We start from the raw sequence: 20,365 nt of genomic DNA, 5'->3' as shown, positions 1-20,365 counted from the left end.
TGGCTGTAAACAGAATGGATTATGTAATAAGTCAGTGCCAGTGCCAAGTGTGTGTACGCCCAGTGTTGGTTAAGGCCTGGTTCACAATAGTGTGACTATGAAGTGCAGCCGCTATGAGATTTATATGCATGTGCTATGCAATTGTAAATCAACTTTACTGGTGTGCATTTTTGGACACTTTTTTTTGGCTTGGGACTGCTGCTGCTGACTGCTACTGCCAGAAATGAGAACCAAAATTAAATGAAAAAAAGCATGTACACGCTTTTCTGTTGTATGCTCGTTGAAGTCTGTGGAACACAAAAACCGCCTCAAAGTAGCACAGGACCCTTCCTCAGTCACATTGCACCTGCACTGCATTGATAATAATGGGCATCACTGAAAACAAAGTTTTTTTTGTCCCCCCCCCCCCCCCATATTGTCATACAATTCAGTGTTTCTTTATGTATTTGTACTGAGAATAGTTGATGATTGACAATAACCTTGTTCTTTCTATCTTCATTTCAGATTCAGAATTACAAGATGGCCTGTAACATGATTCTCGTTTTTGGAAATCAGCTATTCCGTCGTAAGGTTGTAGGATCTGACGACAAGAGCAGATTGTCACGATGCCTCAACACCTTTGACTTGGTTGCCTTGGGTGTGGGTAGCACGCTTGGCGCAGGAGTATATGTACTGGCTGGAGCTGTAGCGAGGGAAAATGCCGGACCTGCAATCGTTCTCTGCTTCCTTATTGCGGCTCTGGCTTCTGTTCTTGCCGGCCTGTGTTATGGAGAATTTGGTGCCAGAGTACCAAAGACTGGTTCTGCCTATCTGTACAGCTATGTCACAGTAGGGGAGCTGCTGGCCTTTATAACAGGCTGGAATTTAATCCTCTCTTATGTTATTGGTAAGTTCTATAAATAATAAAACATTTTAAAATACAAGTCTATTGTCAAGACCCACTTTCCCTTCATAGTGAGTCATTTCAGTAGAAAAAAAAAAATTGATCTCTGCAGTATAGCTTTATTTATTTATTTATTTTTTAAATCAAAATATTTATATATATTTTTTTCTTTTATCATTAAGTGCCGATTCACACTTGTGCGATGCGGGAACGCTGCGAATATGCAGCGTGTTCCCGCATCGCATCCGCACCTCTGGCAGTTCACACTGCCATATGCGATACGCAGGGGGTGTCAATTAAATGTTAACGACACCCCCAGTTTGATCGCATATCGCAGTGCGATCTGACAGTACGCACAGAATCGGATCGCACAAGTGTGAATCACTGTGCGATCCGATTCTACTGCGGCTCAAAAAAAGCCTCCTGTGCGTGTTTGGTGCGGATACAGTGCGAATTCAGCCATACAAAGTGTATGGCTGAACTCGCATCCACACATGAGATCGCATGTAATGAAGGAGCAGTGCGCTCCGAATTACATGCGATCTCGCAAGCCGCAATAATGTGAACCGGCACTTAATAAAGGGTTTAATCGCATACACAGGACATGACATTGCATGCAAAAACAATATGTCTCAGGGTCTACAATATTGATATTGCTAGCATTTCAAACAAAGTTAAAGCGTAAGAAGAAAAACAAACATTTGTAGTCACAGCAGACTGATTAGTATGTTATATATAAGCTTTGTTGTGTGGAAAAACATGTACAATGATGTCACCACAATTGTTACCAATAACAGAAGAGCAGAAACCATCCAGGTCGGTTACTCAGAGTTAAAAAGGAAATACTGGAAGAATGGGATGGGATTATTTCAGAAACGCAGTCTGCTGTTTGAGGGGGTCCAGCCTAAGTTCTTGGTAGAAAAGGATGAGAAGAAAGAAATAAAGAAAGGGGGGGGGGGAATTATTGTCCAGTGTTAGAGGGGGGGGGGAATTATTGTCCAGTGTTAGAGGGGGGGGGGGGATTATGGTCCAGTGTTAGTCACATATAGCTAAAGTTTTAGTATTGATCACTGTTCCCAAAGGAATCAGTTCAATATGGAAGGATGGGCTGTCATCCGTTCAGTGGGAAATTTGCTGTTCACTGCCACTGTTTATATCTGGAAGAATATTTGAATTTATTCCAGTAAAATCATTACTTGTTCAGGTCTAAAGCCCTATCTTTAAGGGCTTGTGTAAGATCTTCCATTTCTTGTATACTGTTCACCCTGGCAAACCATTGTCTCACAGTTAGGGGTGAGGAGCTTTTCCAGGAACTGGGGATGCATGCCTTGGCCGCATTTAACAACTGCACTAACATGGACGTTTTCCAGACACTGGGGTAAAGGAAGAAAAATTGCTGCTGGGTTGTTTTTTTTTTTTTTTAATAAGAAACATGTTATACTTGCCTGCTCTGTGCTTTGGTGTTGTGCAGAGCAGCCTTGAACCTCTACTGGGGTCCCCTGCCAGCGATTTAGGTTTCCCCTCTTTAGTGTGTGCCCGTATAGCAAGCCGCATAGCCACATACAGAGGCCCAACATGCAAGGAGCACCGTCAGGTGTTCTAGGAGCATAAATTGCACATAATTTCATTACAACCAATCACACTTTTGAAGGCCTTGGAGCACCAGGACAATGGAAACCCCCACAAAATGACCCAATTTTGGAAAGCAAACACCCCAACACATAATCTAGGAGACATGGGCTGTAGATAGGTACTCAGGTACTCTGATGGGCTGCAGACAGGTACTCGGGTACACTGATTGGCTTCAGAAAGGTACTTGGGTACTCTGATGGGTTTCAGAGAGGTACTTGGGTATTCTGATGGGCTAGGGACAGGTACTTGGGTAATCTGGTGGGCTGAAGACAGGTACTCGGGCACTCTGGGCTGAAGACAGGTACTCGGGCACTCTGGGCTGAAGACAGGTACTCGGGCACTCTGGGCTGAAGACAGGTACTCGGGCACTCTGGGCTGAAGACAGGTACTCGGGCACTCTGGGCTGAAGATAGGTACTCGGGCACTCTAGGCTGAAGACCGGTGCTCGGGCACTCTGGGCTTAAGACCGGTGCTCGGGCACTCTGGGCTTAAGACCGGTGCTCGGGCACTCTGGGCTTAAGACCGGTGCTCGGGCACTCTGGGCTGAAGACCGGTGCTCGGGCACTCTGGGCTGAAGACCGGTGCTCGGGCACTCTGGGCTGAAGACCGGTGCTCGGGCACTCTGGGCTGAAGACCGGTGCTCGGGCACTCTGGGCTGAAGACCGGTGCTCGGGCACTCTGGGCTGGAGATGGGTACTCGGGTACTCTGGGCTGGAGACGTGTATTCGGGCTGCAGCTCAGTTTCAGGATCTTGGCAATGTTCTTATAGCCTAGGCCATCTTTATGTAGAGCAACAATTTTTTTTTTTTTCAGATCCTCTGAGAGTTCTTTGCCATGAGGTGCCATGTTGAACTTCCAGTGACCAGTATGAGATAGTGAGAGATGAAACCAAATTTAACACATCTGCTCCCCATTCACACCTGACATCTTGTAACACTAAAGAGTCACATGACACTGGGGAGGGAAAATGGCTAATTGGACCCAATTTGGACATTTTTAATTAGGGGTGTATCATATAGAAGATGCAATCCAATTGTTGTTCCAAATATCCTTTACTTCTGATCTTAAGGAGAGATCTTGAATAGATTTGGTAGTTTTGTGATGAGTCTGCTATTGCCAACATTCACGTGTGGGCTGGGTACTCTTGGCTTTGGGGTGCCCAATATACATGTCTAATGAAAATAATACGAAACAATGATGCGGTTTTGATATAGAAGATTAGTAATAAATGATTGCAGTTAACTATGGGGGGGGGTATTATGTTGAGGTGTGGAAATTTGTCGATCGTTTTAAGGTTGTTGGGAAATAATGGGTTAAAGTGGATTCGATTAGAAATTGTGATTAAGGAGATACACCTGTGTAGCGAGAGGCTGGACTCACTGAGGGAATAGAGATACGAGTTTGCTGAGGATTAGTGCAACACATGAAGCCTGGTGAAGGACAAATGCATGTCCAAAACTGTGCAGTCGCTTGTAAATGTATGTTTTACTTATATGCATGATCAGAAGTAAAGGATATTTGGAACAACAATTGGATTGCATCTTCTATTATTTAATAGATACTTTGTGGAGTGCCACAATAGATGTAATGGATGCAAGGAGATCTACACAGCAGAGGTGTCCCACCTTGAAATTGTAATATATATATATATATATATATATATATATATATATATATATATATATATAGCACCTTTATTTTTGCACAATAATTCAGCACTATTAGCACTTCACTTTAAAGTTACACCCAAGACTTTACTTTGCACTTTTTTGTACATGAGCTTTGGACTTTAAAAAAAAAGAAAAATGTTGGACTTTTATTATCAATTTGAATATTGTATGCACTTTATAATATATTTGCGAGCGCTGTGTTTTTTCTGATTTTCTATCTCTCATATAACCTTGTACTTTATTTTTAGGTACATCAAGCGTGGCTCGAGCATGGAGTGCAACATTTGATGAACTTATTGGAAGAAGAATTGAACATTTCTGTCTGCAACACTTCACCATGAATGTGCCGGGTGTTTTAGCCAAATACCCTGATATCTTCTCTGTGTTCATTATTTTGGTGCTGACAGGTAAGGTGTTTTTCATCAGCAAATATAAATACAGTTTTCTCAACTGCTCCTTTGTCATTTATGTAATAAACAATGTACAATCTACTGAAAATAATCAGAGATTACACAAGGTTCCATGTATAAACCCACAACTTGCCACTCAAGGTACATTGTTCATTATCATACTCAAGTTTCAAAAACTAAAAATGTCTTGGTATGGTGTGATTTGAAAATACAGTTACACTTTCAATGTTAAGTTGTTTTGCAACCCTGTACTCCATGCATAGCTAATCGTTAAGTAATTTAAAAAAAAAAAAAAAGTTTACTTTTATAAAGAGTTAGACATTTATTGGTGCGGACAGGGTGCCTTGTTTTGAATGGTGGAAGTTTGTGCTTTTTGATCCCCTATATTGTATGGAGGGTTTTACATTCCCAGTGTGTGTGGACTTCAAAAGCTGATTGTTCTGGCGGCTGTACAGTGTCCATTCACCTGACAGTGGCAACATAACTCCTAGTCATGAATACTAACTACTCTGCCCTGTGATTTACTCCAAGAAAAGGATTTTACAGGTAAAGCAAATATCCTTATTTTACCGTGAGCAAAAGAAAGTACTGCAAAAACAGCTCAAGCAGTAAAGGGATTGAGGAATTTAGACTTGGGGAAGGTTTGGGGTGACCTACTCGGCTAAAACCAAATTTTTAACAGCCTGGAAACTAGCATATACATGAAATGGGATGGCTGCATGGCACTGAAGGTCATTGATGGACTGTACAATATCATCACTGTGTCATAGCTGAGATAGAGATAAGTAGCCTTGCTGATTGGTGCCAGTGTGGACCAGAGCTGTCATTGGCCACCAAGATTGAGAGCCTCGAACTACACAAAGTTCTTTACAATGTCTGTTCAAAAACAACTGGTATGCAGTAAAATCTTTTCTCTTACGTCCTCCGACAGTCGCCGCCTCTCCATATTCGTCACTATGGGGTAATTGACCTTTGCTCCGTAGGAGTAGCTAGGCAACAGAATATGTCAATATTAAAGCTTTTAGCATATCCCACCCCCAGGGGGTGGTCCCCTCAGTCAATACCCTCCTGCTTCCTGTATCCATACCTCAGTTTCATTGTCTAGCTTTCAGGAGTTAGCAGGCTGTTTCTGTGCTGGGGCTTTTTGTCTCAACCTTTTATCTTCTTTTTGATTTTATTTGAGTGTTTTTTTCTCTATCTTAACTTAGCTGTTTGTTTCTTCAGCTTTAGTTAGTTCTTCTGATGAAGAGGATCGTGCGGGCTGGGTCTCGGGCAGATGTTGTGCGCGAAGTGGGGTCTTCCAGATGTGGACCTGTTCGCGTCTCGTCTGAACAACAAGGTGGGAAGGTTCGTGGCAAGGACGCGCGATCCTCGGGCAGACGCGTCAGACGCGTTAGTGGCTCCTTGGCATCGATTGGCTCCAGTATCGATTGATGTATGCATTCCCACCAATTCAGTTGCTATCACGGTTCCTTCGCAGGTTGTCTTCGGAACCGCTCACGGTGATTCTGGTGGCGCCAGACTGGTCCCGCCGGTCTTGGTACGCAGACCTCGTGAATCTGGCGGTCGACGCTCCATGGCGTCTGCCTCTTTGAGAAGATCTTCTGTCTCAAGGACCGATATTCCATCCTGCTTTACAGTCGCTGGCTTTGACGGCCTGGCTGTTGAAACCGAGGTCCTGAAGGATAGGGGTCTCTCGCCGGAGGTCATTCATACTTTAATCAACGCTAGAAAGGCCTCTTCGGGGAAGATTTACTACCGTACTTGGAAGGCCTATTTTGCCTGGTGTGAGTCCAGGGGGTTTTCCCCCCGCTCATACTCGGTGTCTAGGGTGTTGTCTTTCCTTCAAACGGGTGTGGACCAGCGTTTGGCGTTGGCCACGATTAAGGGTCAGATTTCTGCGCTGGCCGTTCTTTTTCAACGCCCTGTGGCGTCTAATTCTCTGGTTGGCACCTTTGTTCAAGGGGTGCGACACCTGGTCCCTCCTCGGAGGGAGCCTTTGCCTCCATGGGACTTGAACCTTGTTCTGTCCGTGTTACAACATGCTCCCTTTGAAAAGATCAGGGAGATCTCATTACTTCTGTTGAAGGGAAAAGTTCCCCCTATGCCTGTGAAGGCGCACTCTACCAGATCTCTGAGTACGTTTTGGGCCTGTCATCATCGGGCTTCTGTGGCCCAGGTGTGTAAGGCGGCGACTTGGTCGTCCGTTCACACCTTCTCAAAGTTCTACAAAGTGGATGTTCACTCATCGGCAGATGCTTCCTTTGGCCGCAAGGTTCTTAGTGCGGCAGTACCTTAGGGTCCCTTGTTTTTTTTTGGGCCCTTGGCTGTTTGGGATGTTTTTATCCCTAGGTTATTTGTTCTTCCTGGGTTGTTGCTCCTGTTGAGCAAAACTTTTTGTTCATGCTGCCCAGCTGGTTTCCTTCCTTTTGGTAAGGTTCCTTTCTCTGATGTGGGTCCTGCGTTGCCTTAGGCGCGGCTGCGTTTCCCACCCCTCATGTATGCACTGCTTTGGGACGTCCCCATAGTGACGAATATGGAGAGGCGGCGACTGTCGGAGGACGTAAGAGAAAACGGAATTTTTGTAAAATCTTACCTGTAAAATTCCTTTCTCTGAGTCCTCCGACAGTCGCCGCCCCCGCCCCTCTTTTGGGGTTTGTTTATGTACTCTACTGCTATTCTACTGAAACTGAGGTATGGATACAGGAAGCAGGAGGGTATTGACTGAGGGGACCACCCCCTGGGGGTGGGATATGCTAAAAGCTTTAATATTGACATATTCTGTTGCCTAGCTACTCCTACGGAGCAAAGGTCAATTACCCCATAGTGACGAATATGGAGAGGCGGCGACTGTCGGAGGACTCCGAGAAAGGAATTTTACAGGTAAGATTTTACAAAAATTCAGTTTTTGCCTTTTGCTGAAGACATTGAAGACCGTGTCTTGCTTTTCTTCCTCAGGTCTCTTGTCATTTGGTGTGAAGGAATCGGCATTAGTGAACAAGGTCTTCACGTGCATCAATGTACTAGTCCTGGGCTTCGTCATCGTATCCGGCTTTGTGAAAGGATCAGTTAAAAATTGGCAGTTATCAGAGAAGGATTTCAATAACACCAACATTACATGTTTAGTCAAGTATGTCTGCCAACCTTCTCAGCTGTTTCTTTACAGGTTTCAATAAGTGTCAAGATTGTAATTATTTCACAAAGTGGTGATCCGTTCAGCAGGTGTCATGTGTCTGTATGGTGTGAAGTTTTTAAAGTACATCTCATGTTCTTTTAATAATCATTGCACAGGCTCACATTGGTGTGCCAAGTCAATCTAAGAGAGTAAGACATCAGGGAAATTGAATATGTTGGAAATTTTTACCATAAGCATTTTACTAGAGCATGGATGGCCATCTGTAGTGCACAGAGCCTGCCTATGTGCCAAAATGCTTCTTGATGGAGCAGTATACATTTAGCAGCTTGTGTTTCGTGCTTTTGGATATTGATGTGGATGATGATCGTTTTAAATGTATGACCTAAATAATGTGTTCTTGTAAAAAAGCCAATAACATGATATACAATTTCTTTTCTTTAGTGAAACTGAGTCGAGTACCTGGGAATATGGTACTGGTGGATTTATGCCGTATGGTTTTGCTGGAGTCCTGTCTGGAGCTGCGACTTGCTTTTATGCATTTGTTGGTTTTGACTGTATAGCTACTACAGGTGAGCGTACATGAAAGCTGTTTACTTACGCTATATTCCAGGTGATAAATGTCACAACAGATCATGTATAGACCTTTTTGACTCCTTATTTTTCTTATAATACAGTTAACCTGCAGGTTTTATATTTTATATATATATATATATATATATATATATATATATATATATACAGTATGTGTGTGTATGTATATATATATATATATATATATATATATGTGTATGTATGTATATATATATATATATATATATATATATATATATATATATATATATAGATCTGTCGATCACTCTGTTCCCTGGATAAATCTGTGTGTTGAGCAGAACCTAATAAAATTATAGATCTGCCAGCATACTAATAGCATATTATTTCTATGTATCTTCATATATGTGAAGTTTCTGCCCTATAATATATTGTAGTTTCTTAATAACTTTAGGACCACCCACAGTACTCTTACTGTGAGTGGGCAGCACAAGGTCAGGCTCAGCAACATAAATAAATATATATTGTTTCACACATGCAGTGCACTGCTCCCATAACCGCTGTGTCCACCGGACACAGCAGATTACGGTTTCCGGTACCTGGCTGCTTTGACTTTTGATCACTATACGATCACATGATCACAATGTTTTATATATGACTGTTATGAGTTTCATAACAGCTGTGCTTACTGTAGTGATGCTGTGATTGGTCCACATCTATCACATGGTACATGGCACCCTGTACCATGTGATTAGCTGTAGTCAATCACAGCATGTCAACAGTAAGTACAGCTGTTATGAATGAAATCCATGACAGTTCAAACGACTGCTGTGACAGTGATCATCACTGAAACGGCAATCGCAGTGTAAAAAAAAAAATCCCTGGTCAGCCCCCCCCAGAGTAGTACAGTGTCACTATGGTCTCGCTATGCATCTTACTAAATACCTTGGAGTGTCTGCTTTCAAAAACAAAAAGGGGTCATTCAGGGGGTATACCGTTTCTCACAAAAGTGAGTACACCCCTCACATTTTTGTAAATATTTTATTATATCTTTTCATGTGACAACACTGAAGAAATGACACTTTTCTACAATGTAAAGTAGTGAATGTACAGCTTGTATAACAGTGTAAATTTGCTGTCCCCTCAAAATAACTCAACACGCAGCCATTAATGTCTAAACCGCTGGCAACAAAAGCGAGTACACCCCTAAGTGAAAATGTCCAAATTGGGCCCAATGAGCCATTTTTCCTCCTTGGTGTCATGTGACTTGTTAGTGTTACAAGGTCTCAGGTGTGAATGGGGAACAGGTGTGTTAAATTTGGTGTTATCGCTCTCACTCTCTCATACTGGTCACTGGAATTTCAACATGGCACCTCATGGCAAAAAAACTTTGATCTGAAAACAAGAATTGTTGCTCTACATAAAGATGGCCTAGGCTATAAGAAGATTGCCAAGACCCTGAAACTGAGCTGCAGTACAGTGGCCAAGACCATAGAGCAATTTAACAGGACAGGTTCCACTCAGAACAGGCCTCACCATGGTCGACCAAAAAAGTGGAAGTTCGCATGCTCAGCGTCATATCCAGAGGTTGTCTTTGGGAAATAGACGTATGACTGCTGCCAGCATTGCTGCAGAGGTTGAAGGGGTGGGGGGGTCAGCCTGTCAGTGCTCAGACCATACACCGCACACTGTGTCAAATTGGTCCGCATGGCTGTCTTCCCAGGAGGAAGCCTCTTCAAAAGATGTTGCACAGGAAAGCCAGCAAACAGTTTGCTGAAGACAAGCAGACTAAGGACATGAATTACAGGAACCATGTCCTGTGGTCTGATGAGACCAAGATAAACTTATTTGGTTCCGATGGTGTCAAACGTGTGTGGGGGCAACCAGGTGAGGAGTACAAAGACAAGTGTGTCTTGCCTACAGTCAAGCATGGTGGTGGGAGTGTTATAGTCTGGGGCTGCATGAGTGCTCCCGACACATTGAGGGAACCATGAATGCCAACATGTACTGTGACATACTGAAGCAGAGCATGATCCCCTCCCTTCGAGACTGGGCCGCAGGGCAGTATTCCAACATGACAACGACCCCAAACACACCTCCAAGACGACCACTGCCTTGCTAAAGAAGCCGAGGGTAAAAGTGATGGACTGGCCAAGCATGTCTCCAGGCCTAACCCCTCTTGAGCATCTGTGGGGCATCCTCCAACAGAAGGTGGATGATCGCAAGGTCTCTAACATCCACCAGCTCCGTGATGTCATCATGGAGGAGTGAAAAAGGACTCCAGTGGCAACCTGTGAAGCTCTGGTGAACTCCATGCCCAAGAAGGTTAAGGCAGTGCTGGAAAATAATGGTGGCCACACAAAATATTGACACTGTGGGTCCAATTTGGACATTTTCACTTAGGGGTGTATTCACCTTCGTTGCCAGCAGTTTAGACCTTAATGGCTGTGTCTTGAGTTATTTTGATGGGACAGGAAATTTACACTGTTATACAAGCTGTACACTCACTACTTTACATTGTAGCAAAGTGTCATTTCCTCAGTGTTGTCACAAGAAAATATATAATAAAATGTTTTAAAAAAAATGTGAGGGGTGTGCTCCCTTTTGCGAGCTACTGTGTGTACTGTCCTGGCATCTTAGGGCCTCAATAAATAAGTTGGGCCGTCAGTACTTCAGTATCTATCTATCTATCTATCTATCTATCTATCTATCTATCTATCTATCTATCTATCTATCTATCTATCTATCTATCTATCTATCTATCTATCTATCTATCTATCTATCTATCTATCTATCTATCTATCTCAGGGCTCGACAAACCCCGGGCGCCAGGTCGCATTTGCGACTAGAATTAGCGACCTGGCGCCTGAGGTGCCCTGCAGGAGGTGTCCTGACCCTTTTGCGCCCCCACCTCCTCCCCGAGTGCACGGACTTCTGCGCCGTCCGAAAACGGAGGCCCCGGTTTTTCGGCCTTCTTCTGTGAGATGAGAGAGGCTGGGGAACTGGCGCCCTCTTGTGGTGGCTGGGAGTAATGACTGTTTCCACTGCCTGTTAATGCATTCCCATCTCCTTCCTAATGAGAGGGAAGTTTTTGCAGGCTTCATCTCCCTGTCCAGTTACCTTTGCTTAAAGGTAAGTGGATAGGGAGTGTGGTTATTATTATTTTATTTTTTAAATTTAAAAAAATAAATAAAAAATGTTTTTTCTTTTTTTTTTTAATTATTAAAAAAATAATAGTTTATTTTTCTTTTTTTTTTTTTTTTTCAATTATTAAAAAAAATTATATATAATCAATTTTTTTTTTCCCTCAATCGCCATGCCACAGCCGAAGGCCCCTTTCACACGGGCTGTCTGATCAGGTCCGCCTGTCAGTTTTTTAGGCAGACCTGATCGGACACTTCATTCTGCTCTATGGAGCGGTAATCTGTCGCCATCTCTGATCCTGTCCGCCAAAAACAGACGGATGGTGGTTCTATTTTCTATCCACCCCGTGGATCGGATCTGATGGCAGTCTGTTTCCATCCAATTGCGCTATAGAGGAGAGTGGGGTTCTAGTCGTATTTATGTGTAAATTTAGTATCCGTTTTATTAAATAAAGCTTGGTTGTTAGTTTAAAAAAAAAAAAAAACTGGCTCCTAACTTTTTTAGCTGGCTCCTAGATTTCAGGCAAATTTGTCAAGCCCTTATCTATCTATCTATCTATCTATCTATCTATCTATCTATCTATCTATCTATCTATCTATCTATCTATCTATCTATCTATCTATCTATCTATCTATCTATCTATCTATCTATCTATCTATCTATCTATCTATCTATCTCATAGTTTGTGGACATTGACTGGATAATATACACTGACTAGGGTTATTTTTTTCAAAGAAGTGTAGCTAAATACATTTTGGCCAAAATTTATGAAAAAAAGATGAATTGCTTGCAAAATTTTATATAGCAAAAAGTTTTTTTTTTTTTTGCTATATAAAAACGACCAAAAGAAAGCTTTCTGTGTGGAAAAAAAAAAAAAAAAAAAAAAAAAAAAGATAAAAATGTCCCTTGCGTACAGTGTTGCATGACTGAGCAATTGCTAGTTAAAGTAGCACAGTGCTGAATAACAAAAAATACCCTGGTCATGAAGAGGGGAAAACCGTCCTCAGGTCAAGTAATTAAAGGTATTGGCTTTGCCACTTAAAATTAAAGATTAAAGGTATAGGAGTATATTTAGGAGTCTTGAAGCTTTCAAGTAGGTTAGTGATAGTGTTTTGGGCAACACATTGCCTAGTGGGCATCTTTAAATATCCATCCAAAATTTAGTTTGACCCTTTTTTTATATTGTGCCTAATTCTAGGTGAAGAAGTGAAGAACCCTCAGAAAGCCATTCCTATTGGCATTGTGGCTTCTCTCCTCATTTGTTTTGTGGCATACTTTGGCGTATCGGCTGCCCTTACTCTTATGATGCCCTACTATTTATTGGACAAAAACAGTCCTCTGCCAGTGGCCTTCAATTACGTGGGATGGGGTGGAGCAAGATATGCTGTTGCTGTTGGATCTCTCTGTGCGCTTTCTACAAGGTAATTCACTTTTCTTTGCATGTACACATATATGCTCCTTTGTTTCCTAATTGGATAATATCATAAAATTGTGATGTCCTAAATCAGCTACTCTATTTTTTATAATAGAAGTATTTACTCTTCTAACATTTATTGCACTTTGCACATTATTAAAGATATAGTCCACCTGTTGCAAAATGTAATGCATGCGCCCACATTAATAAAACAAGAATGTGCATTTATGAAATTTTTGCATTACAGCCCTGACCAGTGCAATGCAGATTATCCCCCACCTCCCCCCCAAACTCAGGTTTATATGGAAGTATGGACCTACAGTTATGGGGCTGGAGGAAGTAAACAATGGATCACAAGAGTAAAGATGTTACCGTGCTTGTTTTTCTTTGAAATGTAAGAGTCGCTGTGCCATGGTGGAAGCTGAGACTTGAAGTATTTCCATTCACAGATTCCTTAAGAATGGATGACACGGCTGTTCAGGCATAACCACACACAGATGCGCTAGGGGTGTGTGCAGGGAAGAGAACCCCCCATGTTCCTTCCTGATGGGTGTCGCATTAAACATGATCCGAAAGGAGGGCTATGCTTTTCAAAAACAAAAAACTAGTATCATGTGTTTACTAACCACTTTAGGACCGGAGGATTTTCCTGCTTTACGTCCAGGCCACTTTTTGCGATTCGGCACTGTGCGACTTTAACTGACAATTGCGTGGTCATGCAACGCCGTACCCAAACAAAATATACGTCCTTTTTTTCCTACAAACAGAGCTTTCTTTTGGTGGTATTTTATCACCTCTGCGCTTTTCATTTTTTGCGATATTAATAAAAAAAATGCGACAATTTTGAAAAAATAACAATATTTTTCTATTTTGACAGTTAAAAAATATCCAATATATTAAATTGTTGTCATATATTTAGGCCAAAATGTATTTAGCTACATGTCTTTGACAAAAAAATTCTCAATGAGTGTATTTTTAACCGCTTTAAGACCGGAAGATTTTACCCCATTCCTGACCAGGCCATATTTTGCGATTCGGCCCTGCGTTAATTTAACGGACAATTGCACGGTCGTGCGACGCTGTACCCAAATTACATTTATGTCCTTTTTTACCCCCAAATAGAGCTTTCTTTTGGTGGTATTTGATCACCTGTGCGATTTTTACTTTTTGCGCTATAAACAAAAAAAAGCGACAATTTAAAAAAAAATAGCAATATTTTTCAAATTTTTTTATATGAAATTCCCCCCCCCCAAAAAATTTAAAAATCAAAATTTTTTAACATTTTAGGCCAATTTGTTTTCTGCTACATATGTTTGGTAAAAAAATCGCCATAAGCGTATTTTGATTGGTTTGCGCAAAAGTTATCGCAGCTACTAACTACGGGACATTTATGTAATTTTTATTGTTTTTTTTTTTTTTTTTCTAACTAGTAATGGCGGCGATCTGGTGGCGATCTGCGATTTTTTTTTTTTTTTTGTGCGGGACTGCGACATTGTGGCGGACAGATCGGACCCCTAACTGACATTTTTGACACTTTTGGGGGTACCAGTGACATTACTACAGTAATCAGTGCTATAAATATGCACTGTTACTGTAAAAATGACACTGGCAGGGAAGGGGTTAACTTTTTTATTGGTGATCAAGGGGTTAATGTATGCCTGGTGCTTACTGACGTGTGTGGGGGGAGGGGACTGTGTGACACAGGCACAGATCGTAGGTTCAGCTATGCTGAATCCTATAATCTGTCCCTGACTGTCACATAGGAGATCTGCCCGTTTTGTTTACACAAGCGGGCGGATGTCCTCACTCGATCCCCAACGATCGGGGAAGAACGGTGGTTATCGCCGACTCCCGCTGTGTCTGAATACAGCGGAAGCGAGCCTCCGTCGGCGCGCACGCGCAGCCCACAAGGGGAGGAGTCCAGCGACAGAGACCTACATCGCTGGACGATAACGAACCACTTTGCCGCAGTATGCTCCATGTGATCGGTCAGCAAGTGGTTAACTCAAGAGTACTTTCTATCGCTCATGATCTCCGTCAATCCCCGCATTTCCTTTTTTTCTTTTTTCTTGAGGGTGGTTACATTTTTTTCTTCATGGTCCCACTGTACAGCTATGGTCACAAAGGCTGCTGCCTCCGTTTTTATGATGCCAATTTGCATATACTCCAGAATGTTATGAAGCGGGATCAGATGAATTGCAATTAATTGCAAAGTCCCTCTTTGCCATGAAAATTATCCTTATCCCCTTAAACATTTCCACTGCATTTGTGAAGAAGGCTTCAGGGCGCCCAAGAAAGTCCAGCAAGCGCCAGAACCATCTCCTACAGTTGATTCAGCTACACAGCAGCAGGCAGGTGTGAGTATCTGCACGCACAGTGGGGCAAAAACTTTCAGGGGATGGCTTGGTGCCAAGAAGGGCAGCAAAAAAGCTACTTCTCTCCAGAAAAAACATCAGGGACAAACTAATGTTCTGCAACAATACAGGGATTGGACTGCTGAAGAACACAGCCATGATATAGGAAGTTTACAAAAACATTCTCCGAGAGCAACTTCTCCCAGCCATCCAAGAACAGTTTGGTGATGAACAATGCCTTTTCCAGCACGATGGAGCACCTTGCCTTTGAGAGCTTGTGGTCAATCCTCAAGACAGGTGAACAAATCCTGACAAACTCCAAGCACTGATTATGCAAGAATGGGCTGCCATCAGTCAGGATGTGGCCCAGAAGTTGACTGACAGCATGTGAGGGTGAATTGCGGAGGTCCTAAAAAAGAATGATCAACACTGCAAATATTGTCACTGTGCATAAGCGTCATGTAATTGTCAATAAAAGCCTTTGACGCTGATATTTGACATGAAATGCTTGTAATTATACTTCAGTATACCATAGTAACATCTGACAAAAAGACCAAAAACACTGAAGCAACAGACTGAAAATTTAATATTTGTGTCATTCTCAAAATTTTTGGTCACAGGAACATGTAGAAATATAGCCAGCCTCTCTTGCTTCACTCCTGAGATGCACTACTGATACACATAGCCACCCTCTCTTGCTCACCCCAGAGATTAACTATGGTCTTTGTAGTGTGCATAGAACAGTGCACCTGACCACAACTAACATGCTTATCATTCAAAACAGCTGTACAAAAAATAAAGGAACAGAGCGCACACCGCCCTAGTGTAACACCATTTATTTGAAGTTAATAGAAGCCATAAAAACAGGTACTCACAAACAGATAGGAAGTCATGCATGGAAATAAATATCCCCCGATGATGTTTACAGGGCTCTCTCCTCCTAGTCTCGGCGGCTCAGCTGTTCGTCCTGCACTAGTCAGTGAGTATCGTACGGCTAAGCCAACCGCCTCGGATTACTCAAGGAGACTCGATGTGGTGAGCCTGCGCACGGTCCAGCCGCCGCCGCACACCCTCCAAGAGCCGGATGCTATAGCCGCTCAGAGAAACTGACAATGCGGTTAAGCAGAGGGAGACTCCACGATCTGGTCCAGAGCTGGCCGAGACCATCCAAGTGCCTGCTACAGTGTGTTCAGGCAGCTTCAGGAGGGAGGAAGGTGTGGCAGAGGCAGTCTCTGAGCCTCACCACATCGAGTCTCCTTGAGTAATCCGAGGCGGTTGGCTTGTCACCTGAAAAACAAATGGATGCTCCTGATTTTTTTACTTACCTTGTTATAGAAGAAAATATACTTACCTTCCTTCCACTTCCTCCCTCTGCGGCCGCGGCCCGCGCCGTCTCTTCCAGTTTGCGATGACTCCTGGGAGCTGAATGTCATCGCTCCCAGGAGTGAATGCGCCTGCACCGGCCCCGCTCGTCAGTTCCGGTGCAGGTGCATCATTCCCTGCTAAACAGCTTCTGGGCATGCCTAGAAGCTGTGCAGTGATGCCGCGCCTGCACCGAAAGTGACGAGCGTGGCTGGTGCAGGGCATTCTGGGACTCCGACGTCCCCGAAGAGGATTCGCTGGCTTCAGCTGCCCACACCTGAGATGGCAGTGCTGGAGAAGAAATTTTCAAGGTAAGTATTTCTTCTAAAAGGTAAATGCGACCCGGGACAGATCAGAGGTTATCCATTATGGAATGCACTAGCCCTGACTGTCCCGGGGGTATTTTTAGTGAAAAAACGTATCCGAGGCCGGAACTCCTCTTTAATGTTTCTTTTATACAAAACGTTGCCATGGTATTGCTGTAAGCTTATGTTCACTAAATATTCTGGATATGATTGCCTAGTATCGCTTATACTTTGCGAGACCATTCTTAAAAAAAAAAAAAAAACTGTCATTTGTGAAATGTGGGAGCTGCTGTTGCTTTATCTCATAAAAATGGTAGCTCCTCAGCTTTTATGCTGATTGAGGCAGGTTTTTGTCATAAAAGTAGTAAAATTTAAGAAAATGAAAGTAAATATTTGGTTTTTGGCCCACCATGGTATACATTCACCAAGTACTAAAGCACTAGGTTGGGATCTTGCAATTCCCCCCCTGTAACAGACCCACATATACAAAGCATGCTGCACAATGGAGAGCAGAGTCAAATTTTCACCTGCTTCATCCCCAATCCCAAACCTAATCCCCAAATGCTTAAAAAGGGGCGGAGACATATCCCTGGGAACTACAGGTCAGTTAGCCTAACATCAAAAGTCTGCAACCTATTGGAGGGGATGATAAGGGACTATATACAAAATGTAAGTAATAAAAACGGTATTATTAGTAGTAATCGGCATGGATTCACGAAGAATCGTTCTTGCCAGACCAATCTATTAACCTTCTATGAAGAAGTGAGCTGCCATCTAGATAAAGGTTAAGACCTGTGGATGTGGTGTATCTGGACTTTGCAAAGGCCTTTTGATAAAGTTCCCCACAAAGGTTTACTGTACAAAGTGAGGTCTGTCGGCATGGACCATAAGGTGAGTACCTGGATTGAAAACTGGCTACAGATGCGAGTCCAAAGGGTGTTGATAAATGGGGAGTGCTTGGAATGGTCTGGTGTGGAAAGTGGGATCCCCAAAGATCTATCCTGGGACCAATCCTGTTTAATTTATTCATAAACGATCTAGAGGATGGGATAAATAGTTCAATCTCAGTATTTGCGGACGATGCAAAGTTAAGCAGGGCAATAACTTCTACGCAGGATGTGGAAACCTTGCAAAAAGACCTAAGCAAAATAATGGGGTGGGCAACTACATAGCAAATGAGGTTTAATGTTGAAAAACGTAAAGTAATGCATTTGGGGTCCAAAAGTACAAACGCAAGTTACTGGCTAGGGGGAGAACCTCTGGGGGAATCTGGAGTGGAAAAGGACCTAGGGTTCCTGGTAGATGAAAGGCTCAGCAATGGCATGCAATGCCAGGCTGCTGCAAGCAAAGCCCCACAGAATCTTGGCATGCATTAAAAAGGGTGATTCACTTCTGAGATAAAACTATAGTTCTCCCACTCTACAGGACTGGTCTGGCCACATTTCTCAGGAAGGATGTGCTGGAACTGGAGAGAGTCCAGAGAAGGGCAACAAAGCTAATAAAGGGACTGGAGGACCTCCGCTATGTGGAAAGACTACAAGTATTGAACTTTATTCTCCCTGGAGAGGAGACTCTTGAGAGGGGATATGAGGAGAGGAGACGCTTGAGAGGGGATATGATATCAATGTACAAATACCGTACTGGCGACCCTAGCATAGGGAAAAAAATATTTTTTGAAAGGGAATTTTTAAAAGACGCGCATCCATTCACTAAAGAGGTGAGGGTTCTTTACTGTCAGAGCAGTAAGGATGTGTAATTTTCTTCCATAAGCAGTGGTAGATAGTTTCAAAAAACTATTAGATGGGCACCTCAGTGACCACAACATACAGGGGTATAGGGTGTACTATTAACATATACAGTATCTCACAAAAGTGAGTACACCCCTCACATTTTTGTAAATATTTTATTATATCTTTTCATGTGACAACACTGAAGAAATGACACTTTGCTACAATGTAAAGTAGTAAGTGTACAGCTTGTATAACAGTGTAAATTTGCTGTCTTCTCAAAATAACTCAACACACAGCCATTAATGTCTAAACCGCTGGCAACAAAAGTGAGTACACCCCTAAGTGGAAATGTCCAAATCGGGGGGTGTGGCTGGACTTCCGGGATGTAAGCAGCAGTTCTTTGGAGCTCTGTGCAATCCACCGCCATCCTGCATTAATCCTGCCCACCCAGCCTCTGTAACTTGTCCAGATTACCTCCATACCACTCCTGATCGTGGTGAGCGGCATATGAGATGGTGAAAATCGGGTCTACCACTGCAGATGCCCCGGGCTTCAAGGCTCCCCTCTCCTCTGCTGTCTGGACCCAAGATGGCGCCGAACCTCTTCATGGACCAAAGACCACACAGACACGGCCTGTTCGCCCTGCACAGCCTCCATCTATCAGGGGTGAGTCACCATTATAGACTCTAGTCTAGCTGAACTGCCAGCATGCCTCCTCCCTGATGCAGAGACACAGGAGTCACATACTGCCACTACTCATAATGGGGAACAGACGGAGCCCTCCCTATCTCAAATAATGGATGCTATACAGCATTGCCAGGCTGCCCTCACTACACAAATTGACTTGGTTCGCATGGATCTATCCTTTCTTAAACAAGATGTATATAATCTGAAACACAGGGTGACTAATGCTGAGCAGCTTGTCAGTGATTTGGAAGACACTACCCGCCCCCTGCAGGTTACAGTTAATGATTTATGTAAAGATCAGGAAGCTACTGTGGATAAACTGACTGATTTAGAAGATCGCCTAAGACGCAATAATTTGCGATTTGTGGGGTTCCCAGAGGGCTCTGAGGGGAGGAATCCGGAGGCCTTTATGGAGAAATGGCTTGCTGATACTTTTGGAATCTCCACGCTTTCCCGCCTATTTGTGATTGAACGCACACACAGAGTCCCATTGCGTCCTCTACTTTCTGGTGCACCCCCACGTTCCCTGTTAATCAAACTATTGCATTTTCGGGATAGAGAGATAATCCTGAGAGCTGCACAAGATGAGAGTCGACTATTGTACAATGGCAACGCTATTTCTATTTTTCCAGACTTCTCAGCTGCCACACAAGCACACAAGGCAGCATGCAACATTTATCGCTTTTAAAAAGCGCCTGAGGGATGTGCAAATTCCATACAGTATGCTTTATCCGGCTAGACTACGTGTCATCTATCAAGGGAAAACGCATTTCTTTACAGATCCAAAAGGAGCGTCTCACTGGATTGATGCCCTTGGGCTTTCTGTACCTCATCACTCCAACCTTCGCACTCCTCCTTGCTGATAACTGACTGAGAATCATCATAACTCTGGATGTCATCACAGTCGTAATGCTTATGCAATAACTGCCATTTTTAATCGCAGTCATCATATCTCCCTGGCCTATACTATCTCTTTCTACAACTTGACGGATGATCCTAGTATGATATGGCACACTACACGGGAAATTCTCTCCCCTCCCCCTTTTTTTTTCTCTTTCCCTTCAAGCTGGGTTGGGAATAAATTGTTGC

The 20,365-nt window shown here is 43.1% G+C and overlaps 1 protein-coding gene across 1 annotated transcript in view; it reads left to right on the top strand.

The window, feature by feature from the left end:
- Positions 1-507: 507 nt before the first annotated feature.
- Positions 508-20,365, top strand: part of SLC7A1 (solute carrier family 7 member 1) — a 57,274-nt gene continuing 37,416 nt past the window's right edge. The window contains exons 1-5 of the mRNA XM_082247277.1: positions 508-886; positions 4,434-4,592; positions 7,554-7,725; positions 8,173-8,300; positions 12,623-12,845. Coding sequence (XP_082103403.1) covers positions 520-886; positions 4,434-4,592; positions 7,554-7,725; positions 8,173-8,300; positions 12,623-12,845 — 1,049 coding nt within the window. The 5' untranslated portion in view covers positions 508-519. The remainder of the gene's footprint in view (positions 887-4,433; positions 4,593-7,553; positions 7,726-8,172; positions 8,301-12,622; positions 12,846-20,365) is intronic.

Source organism: Pelophylax lessonae (genome assembly GCF_965119305.1).
Source record: "Pelophylax lessonae genome assembly, chromosome: 2".
NCBI classification, from domain to species: domain Eukaryota; kingdom Metazoa; phylum Chordata; class Amphibia; order Anura; family Ranidae; genus Pelophylax; species Pelophylax lessonae.
The sequence above is the reverse complement of the archived record's forward strand: the minus strand, read 5'-3'. Positions and strand labels throughout refer to the sequence as shown.